Source organism: Mixophyes fleayi, chromosome 1 (assembly GCF_038048845.1).
Source record: "Mixophyes fleayi isolate aMixFle1 chromosome 1, aMixFle1.hap1, whole genome shotgun sequence".
Taxonomy (NCBI): domain Eukaryota; kingdom Metazoa; phylum Chordata; class Amphibia; order Anura; family Limnodynastidae; genus Mixophyes; species Mixophyes fleayi.
In genome coordinates, this window is record NC_134402.1 from 172,088,539 (window position 1) to 172,098,484 (window position 9,946).

The following is a 9,946-nucleotide window of genomic DNA, read 5'->3' on the forward strand; positions in this document are numbered from 1 at the left end:
TATTGTGATGAATGCCAGTATTTAAAGCAAACAAACAAACAAACAAACAAACAAAAAACAGCACTGAGTTCAGGAGGAAGGGATATGTGGAGAAATGTAGTTTGTCTATTCAGAATTTTAAGTGCATTTTACCAAAGAAAAAAAGCACTACTTGTACTAGCCTGATTCTGTCCTCTTATAGTAAGGGGAAAAGATGTTATGTCACAACTTGTATGAGAGTGTTCCATGGCTTAATTAGATGTATTGAATTATTGGTAAAACTGTTTGAACTGCTATGTTGTAATAGCGCCTACCAATTACTAATGGAGAGCACTGTAGGAGGAATAGAAATGTTTGAAATAAAGAAAGATGTAGCTGTTGTTGCTTTATTCTTTACTCCTAAATAATTACAATTCAACAAAACATACAACTGTTGGTAAACGCAAAATACACCCAGCTGCCAGGATGCTTATCGTATCTATGCAATGGAAGGGTTAATATGCGCAATAACTTTATAATGAATGGACATCAATATTAAATAATTAGATTTCTCACAGACATTACCTTATTTATTATAATAATAAATTATATCCCATAATATTTTCCTTTTTTTTTTTTTGCTGCCATCATAATCTGCAGAAGACTCACATTTTTCCCAGAACCAGAATTGGTATTAAAAGTTAAGTATATCTCATAATAATCTTGTCTTCCTGTCAGGTCTGTACATTCAAACAATAATCTAGGTCTAGAGAATCAAATATTATCAGGCTCAGGAATTTCAGCATAATCACTTTCTTAATCTACCTTCAACTCACAGGCAAAACAAACAGCTACAAAGAGTTCCCTGGTTAAAGAGGTGGAGAAAAATAAACTTGCAATCTCTGGCCTGACCTTAACCATCCCCTCCCCCTTTTGCTTCTCTGTGGGGGGATGGAAATCTCAGTTTTACAACAGACATGCTTAGGGAGCTGCAGGCCTTGGCAGTGACTAATATACAGCTACATTAATCCCCTCTCTGTGTGGAGGAGCTTACAAACCACAGTAAATAGGTTTTGGTGTGGGATGGTGCACTGGAGAAAAAGTATCTCCGGGAAGCACGGCTCCTTGCATTCCTCTCTGGCTCCAGGTTTTAAGAGCGCTACGCAACAGGTGGCTCCCATCTTACAGACTGTCACATGAATGCACTTAACCTTACATTTATCCTGCTGAGGACTGGTCAGTATATGGCTTGACCTAATTGTAACAATACAGAGGTTTGAGGTAATTTTTCATTTATTTAACAAACATTTTTTAATTATGAATCAAATAGCGCAATTTACAAACTGCAAAAAGTGCAGACCTGCCTACTTGTCTGCCCAGCACATACCAAGGTGAGTCTATCCAGTGTATCCAGGCAGGGAATTTGGTGGACTATAATCCATGTCTAATCAGGTTTATGGAACTTGGTTATAATGTAATTTATTTGTTTTTTTGTGATAAATACATTCTGTATACAGAATAACCAGAATAATTACAGTTGGCCGATACTAATAAAAACATAGGGACAGAAATTCCAGGGAAACACCTTTACATCATTATACTTATGGACAGTTGGTATCTATGTTTTATACATACTTGCCGACTCTCCAGGAATATCCGGGAGACTCCCGAAATCCTGGTAGGTGTCCCGGACTTCTGGGAGAGCAGGACAGGATGGAAGCCTTAATGACGCGTTTCGCAGCAAATCACGACATTTTGCAAAATGATGTGATTGATTGCATCCCGCCCCCTCCCGCCCTCCCAACACACCCCCTGACCGGAATCTCCCAGACTTTTAATTATTAAAGTTGACAAGTATGGTTTTATGTCCAGGATGAAGTTCTATTACATCCTGTCTGTCTCAAGTAAGATTTCCTAACACGCTATTTACTAACAGGAAGCAGCCCACAAACTGGGATTTAGAATATTTACATGGCCCAGTGTGCAAAGCAGAAGATAATCAGATGATCCTGTTGTATACTGCAATATTGGGCGTGATCCACTTATGGAGTTACAGCAGATCAATAAGAGATGGTCCTCCCAATTAGTTATTTCCACAAAATTGCAGCACGTAAAAAAATGTATTCCTTCCTCATGAATTATACCATCTATATCATTTTATATTTGAAAATTAAAAATTAAAATAGATTTCCCACATTAAATTGGACAACTCATTTTAGTAATTGAAATATCACTACTTTGCTTCCAAAAAGTATGGAGGAAACCAGAGCACCCAGAGGAAGACATGTGAAGAACTTATAAACTCCACACAGATAGGGCCCTTGTTTGGAAGGCATGAACTCAGCAATGCTAATCACTGCGGCACCAAGTTGCTCCAAATCATTACTCACTAAGATTAAATTATGAGACTTTACTGTCCAACACTATATCAATCGTAATCATTAAAAAAAAATCAGTTAAGAAATATATAATAATTTCCAAAACAAATCAGTGGAGTTCCAACATATAGTCATATGAACTAACAATTACATCTAGCCAAATGCGCACACATCACCATTACTTCACAGCATCTGGAGAGCACGTTTCAAAACGGCTTACATTCATTCTCGTGATTTAAGGTGTCAATGCAATTTTTTATCAGAAGTGTGTACCGAATTAGTGGCTAGACAAATAAATAAGGTTCTTGAAATTATTAATAGGACTTACAATTTGTAATGCCTACGTCTTGATAAATCTTCAACTTATGGCATAGTTATGAAATTCATTACTATATATGTTGAATTATTTACCATGTAAATATGATCAGTAGGGAAAGTGAATTATATAGTTGGTTTTGCCATTACTACTCTGCACATTTACCTGTCATAGCTCAAGCTCAATTTAACATTGCTTCTCACAGAAAATCAATTATCTTAACCTGGCCCATTTACCATATGCATTCTGTATGGACCATAGGAAAGAAAGATATAATAGCTTTCAAAAATGTATTTGCTTTACATTATTAAAGAACACAATACAGCATCAATTATACTTAAACCAAGTACAGTTAACCCAGATATACACAGGCTATTTTATTTGCCTGGTGATATGATATGAAAAAGTCTGGTTATGCAGAAATATAAATGGTAAAACTATATATGAAAACATCCACCTACATTCACTACAGCCTGACAATCCAGCCTCCGCATTATGTATAAATATAGAAATCCAGGAGGCGACCATGGGAATAGATACACAGATTTGCTTCAGGTGCAGAGACATTAACTGAACCATGTTCATTTTGCAGACTTACAGTTCCTGTCAAATTAATGTAACCTTGTAATTTGTACAATTTGCTTCAGGACCAGCTTCACTGCATTGAGGAGCTGGAACTAAATTAAATCTGGTACTTATGATCTTCTAAAATCTGAGAAATATACTTTGCCAGATTTCACTTCTCTCTGTCTTTTTCACCTACCTTCTATATATGCCTGCAATCTGAATTTTCCATGTTTTCTTCCACAATTGGAAATAGATTTAAGTTCTTCTATCTCTACCTGAACTGACTGCAATCTATATGTCCCATGTAAATATACACAATGTGTCAGCACCTATTATTACCTGTGTTAAAATCTTGATCAATAATGCAAATTTTATGACTGTACTAGCCAGATTTTTATCCAACCTAATACTCAGCACTTTGTTAAGCGGGCCAATTTGCTTGCATGTGGCTTGTTTTATAAATGAGTTATATTATATATTGAGCACCAGTCTAGGGGAATGAAATTGCTGGGGCCAGATGTAGTTGAGGTTCCTTTCTAAGTGAAGGAAAGTGACAGTTAGACAACACAGTGAAACAAACTGAGAACAACACCTAAATACAACCAGCAATAATTTTAATTTGATACATCCAGGACCTGTACTTCTCATCTCACTACCCTGAAAAATGTAACTTGCTGAGTTTAGATCACTCTGTTTCCTTAGTTTATTTGTCTTAGTCCCTTGCCATTTCTGAAATCCCTATTAAATTCTGCAAAATTTTCCAAACAGTATTTTTTAACTTATTCTTAGAATTATAATATCAAACTCCCCTGCATCACCCCCCTTTAGCTATAGCACCCCCTCACTACTCCACTCTCCTCTAATTAACACTCATGAACTTCTTTGCTATCTTTGTTCCTTAACTGTAATATACTCAACATGCCACGTCCTACCTCTCAATCTTTCTGCTTGCAGTAGATATGTATTTGATATTTTATCAAATCCAGGTCCTGTCCCTCCACCCTCTGCATCTACCATACACGTCATGCTGATTTAGCGAACTATAGAAATCCGGTAAACCTCAAATCACCTGTCTCCCATCACTTTCAGGGGCCTTTAAATGTGCCCTATTAAATGCACACTCTCTTTTTTTATCCAAGACCTCTTTCTCTCAAAAAACCCCAGCCTTCTAGTAATAACAGAAAGATGGCTCACACAATCAGACACTGCGTCACTTGTAGCCCTTGAACATGGTTTTCTCCATTTTACCCAAGCCTTCAGTCCTAGAGCAAACAAGGGTGATATTGGACTCATGCGTTATCCATCACACTCCCATCATCGGAAATACACAGTATTTCGATTTTCAAACCCCTTTTCTCTGTGAGTTCTTGTGTTCTATTGTCCCCACTTGGGCAGCCCACCAATTCCTTGAACATTTAGCTTCCTGACTACCTCATTTGGTATCCTCTGACATCCCCACTGTCATCTTGGGTGGTGTCAACATACCCACTGATCTAAACTTTACTTGAGCCTCCAATGTACAATCTCTAACCACTTCTCTTTGTTTCTCCCAGTGTACTGACTATTTTACTAATCAAGATGATCTTGTTTTCTCCAGACTTTGCTCAGTTTCTGACTTCTTTAACACTCATTTCCCTCTTTCATATCATCAGCTGATAACCTGCAAGCTCTCCACCACTTTAACCTCTTTGCACTCCAACTCAACCAGTATTGCCAAGTCTCACTATTAAAATATCCCAGACACTGAAAAATAAATACGCTTGCAATATATCATCTCCGCTCATGTTTCTAACACCAAAATGACGAATACATTTAAATCTCTTTTCATCCACACCCCTGGCCCCTCTGTCCACCATTACTGCCCAATATCTTCTTACTTAAAGGACTAGACTGACAAGATGTGATAGGAAATACTATCTGATTTCCCAAGCAACAACCTGCTCAATTTTCTTCCTGTACCCCCTATCACCTTCTCTTCATTTGATCCCACAAAATCTGCTCTCTTCTTCACCTTCACATTTCCCATGCCCCTAGAAGCTTCTAGAGAGGCTTTCTACCCTCACCTAATACACTTACTTCACATAAACAACCCACTGGGTCTTCTTCAATCTGGCGTTTGTTCCCAACAGTTGACAGAGACTGCACTGTCTAAAGCTAGGTACACACTACAGAATTTTCCACCAACTTTTTATGGCGATCGATTTTACATGCGATCGATGGTCCGATTGCTCTGTTCATGGACTGCACACACACTAGCCTTGTTTAGGACGATAAAGGGAAGAGCGGACGTCCCTTTTGCGACTTTTTACAGCCATGTTGTCGTGAGCAATGACTGGAATTTTTCTTACTCACTGTTGTGGATCGGTCGGAAGTTTATACACTCTACACAACGGAAACGAGATTGGAACGAAAATATTAAACAGTACGACCAACCAAATGAGGCGACAATCGTCCATTTGGGCAGACTTTCGACCATCGTGCCACTGCACACACTGACCCGACTTTTGAACGAGCGGTCATATGTCGGCTGATTTAGCCGATTATTGGATGAAAACTGTGTAGTGTGTACCTAGCTTAAGACTAGATACACACTACAGTGTTTTCAGAAGATTATCGGGTCAATCAGACGATAAACGACTGATTGGCCCGATAGCACACTAGTATGTAGTCTGGAACAATGAACGATTATCGCTCGAAAGCACAAGAAATCGGTGATCAAGATTTTCAAACTGACTTGAAAATCTTGTTCAGCAATGGGACAATGTTGTTCCAATCCTGCAGTGTGTATGCACTCACGATCAGGATCTCCATAGGGTTTACAGTCACAATCTTTTCAGCCGATGATTATGACAGATGAAGAGCACAGATCAGAAGATAACACTTGTAAAGCGTGTATAGTGTGTACACATGAATCAGCATGCTGATCGGGACTTTTTTTTTTTTCAGTCGGTAAAAACGTTATCATTGGTTAAAATTTTCTGTAGTGTGTACCTAGCCTAAGCTGGTCAATGATTTGATCATTAAACCTAAAGGCCAATGCTCCTTCTAAGTCTCCTGGAACTTTCTGTTGCATCTTGACACTTTGACCCCTTAGTTTTCATATAGACACAGCATTCCCTAGGTGTTTAGGACTCTGTCCTATCCTGGCTCTTCTCCTACTTATCAAGCTGCTTCTTCATTGGTTATTTGTCTGGATCCACCTCCTCTCAGCTTCATCTATCAGTTAGAGTACATCTCACTATCTGAGTCTCAATAATACAAAAAATAGATCCAATAATCTTCCCACCAGTCAACAAAAGTTACCTACCTGATATCTCTATTTGTTTGACAACAGAACAATAAAGCCTTCCCCAGAAGCTTGCTGCCTAGGTGCCACCCTTGACTGAAAACAGTCCTTTGCTCCCTACATCCCAACTGTATCCATATCCTGTCAAATAAATCTAAGAAATTTTCCAGAACGCACACATCATCATCATCATTTATTTATATAGCGCCACTGATTCCGCAGCGTTGTACAGAGAACTCTTTCACATCAGTCCCTGCCCCATTGGAGCTTACAGTCTAAATTCCCTAACATATGCACAGACAAATCTTACACAAGGCTCTAAAAATACTTAATTCATTGATTCATAATCTCCAACATTGACTATTGCAATTACCTTTTTACTGGTCTTTTCCTACCCAGACTTTCATCCCACAATCCATTTTGAATGCAGCTGCAAAATTTTCCTTGCAAAAAAACATTCCTCTGCTACTGTGCCCTTTCAATCCCTATGCTGGTTGCTTGTATTTTACCAAATCCAATATGCTTCCACTAACACAGCCATTAACATAACTGCACAAACACACACCTTTATCCTTGTCTCAAAATATCCTAAAACGACCTCCCAGCTCTGCCCAAAATCTATACACTCACTTATCCAGTGATTGCCTGCTCCCATTTCCAGGACTTTTATCGTCCAGAACACACTCTATGGAATTCCCTCCCTTGTACAACAAAACTTTTCCCTATGCTCTAAATCTTCAAGCATTCCCTGAAAACTCACCTCTCCCTAAGTTATTCAACCCCATTACACAGTTCACTGCAAACTTACATTTATTCTCCTTTTACACTCAAAAACAACTTTATCACCACTAAACAAGCATTGCTATGTGACTGGATCATATAGACCATAAAGTCCCACCAAGCAATTTTTTCCATTGCAATCTCGCTGGACCAATATGCGATTTGTTGCAACTGTCTATCTTTCTATATTTTTTGTATTACTCTTTCTGTTAGTAATTGTAAAGCTCTGTTGAATACGCTGGCACTATATAACAGATGATAATAAATAATTGCAAGGTCTTTTGGACTAGTACTGTGCAATCACTAAACTTTCTGCATACCAAATTTTATCTTCTAAACATAAACATACCTCAGTGATGGCCCAGTCTTTTTCTACCAAATGCTTACCTTATTCTTTTTGCTAATGCACACATGTACACTTTAGTAGTAAAAATGTTGAAGTGTCAGTTATGCTTGTGGCAGCATAAAGATCGGTTTAAATCACCTTTGTGCCTACATGCCTAATGATTACCAGCATGAAACCTTCACAGACAAGTGCAGGCGCAGTAAAAAATGTGTGATGACCAGTCCTGAAATTATTATCACAGATATTAGCAAGTGTGGGATATCAACAGGGATAGATCCATATTACATAGCAACATTAGTATTGATACAGCTCATAAACATTTCCCCACAAAAGTTAGTTTACAGGGGAAAAACACTGCTACATTTCCCCTATGACTACATAACAAAACTTACACAGCTCTTGCAAATTACACTACAAGCTAATAAAGAAGCAATTATATTTGCAGATGTGATTATAATACAAGGTAAACTAATAAATAATGTTTATTTACAACGGAAAACATCCCACTCGGAATACTCGGACATAGGAAAATTAATAAGCTGTGACATGATGATTAAAAGTTAATATGCCTTTGTGCCATGTTATATGCAACTTTCCATGGTAGTAATATAATTTGTTTAGCTTCAAAAGTACAATCTGGGCATTTGCTGTGAATACATTACTGTATTAAGTTGGAAAATCAGAATAGGAGCAACATATGGTAATAAGAACAGATTTCTGAAAAGCAGTAAATTAAAATATAAAACATAATTAATAGCTTGGTGAGGCGCATAATCAGCTGATTTCACATTATCTGGCCATGCAACCACAGGAGTGTATTGAGGATTGGTTACTAGTGTAAAGCATGTACACACCTACATTAAAAAAAAAAGTTACAAGCTACTTGCAGATGACATACATGTATTTAATAAGGGGTTACTGACCTTCTGACCGGAGATAGAAGGTTGCAAATCCCAGCAAAAACACAGTTAAATGATAACACTTTTTCTTGTTGTAGTCCATTCCGGAGAAAGATAATCCTGCAGACATCACCAAACCAATAGCAAACTATACAAAGGTCAAATAATCTGGTCATTTATTTGGGATCATTAGAAGCCGACTGAGTGCATCCTGTAGCTGGATAAATAGGCTGATTGGTACTTTGTATAAGTCACAGGTTCCCGGGGTCTCTGTCCATGGTATTAGAAAGATGGTGCGGCTGCTAGCTCATTCACAGCAATCTCCTGAAAGCTTCCTGTGCATGAAAGTGCAGTTTTCATTGTACAGAACCTACACTAACCAAGCTCTTACATAAAGAGACGTCTTCGGGATCCACTAATAACAGTGTATAAGGCAGAGCAGATATTGTTCGTTAATTCCCTTCTCTTAAAGTTCTGCTCCGATCAGGTGGCAGATAGGAACTGGTGCAAGGTGGACCTGATCATATCTGTGTCAGCATAGCACGCTGGCCAAGCACACTCTCAGGGACTCCTCCTCCTGCTCTCAACTTTCCCTGCACTGCTGGTGCACTCTTCTCCCCTCCCTCTCCAGGGACTGACTGCCCCAGAAATAAAAACTCCTTGCCTCAGGAGACTGGGACAGCGGTGTCCCTCCTCTAAGAGGAAGGCGTGTGCCTCGCTGAAAGGAGTCGGGGGAGACTGTGAGTTATCAGCCAGAGCGGAGTCGTGCCCTGAAGCTACAGATGCTATCCTGAGTCAGTGTCTGGAGGAGGGAGAGTCCTGCAGGGCAAGTGTAGAGGTTCTATTAGCCCCCCCAGGAGGTGCAAACACCTATTAACTGATATCTGACAGCAGAGTTATGAGTTGGGTGCTCCTTGTGGAGAACACAGTCAATTTCAGAGCCAACTAAAAAGTGCAGAGTAAGCTCTACATGCAGAATGCTACCTATTAGTGTGTTGTTAAGCTCATTATACAGTAGAATCGCGTCAGGGTGCAAACACAGAGGTTAAACTGTAAATGAATACATAGATTTACCTATTGATTTATTCATTGCGTCATAGATATTCTCTGTACAGTTCTCTCTCTCTCTGTATATGTGTGTGTTCTACACATATACATACGCAGCACGTAGTATGTGTATACATTGCTAACATTCCCCTCCCTCATGTAGTGTAAATGGACACAGGCAGCTATGGGAGAGATTCCACAAAGTCACGTGGAGGAGAGAGCAACCTGATCCCCTTATTCATGCTGCTGAGTTTAGAATCAGACTTGGCTTTAGTCTCTGAAACATGGATCAAAGCTCTGAGACCCAGTGCATAAGCTTAAGCAGTTGGTGGGAAAAATATGGACAGATGTAGTGGGGAAACAGGTGTG

The 9,946-nt window shown here is 39.0% G+C and overlaps 1 protein-coding gene across 1 annotated transcript in view; it reads right to left on the reverse strand.

Annotated features, from left to right (window-relative positions):
- Positions 1-9,163, reverse strand: part of FRAS1 (Fraser extracellular matrix complex subunit 1) — a 410,417-nt gene extending 401,254 nt beyond the window's left edge. Inside the window, exon 1 of the mRNA XM_075203987.1 lies at positions 8,555-9,163. Within this exon, the coding sequence (XP_075060088.1) occupies positions 8,555-8,660 (106 nt within the window). The 5' untranslated portion in view covers positions 8,661-9,163. The remainder of the gene's footprint in view (positions 1-8,554) is intronic.
- Between the last annotated feature and the right edge of the window lie 783 nt (positions 9,164-9,946).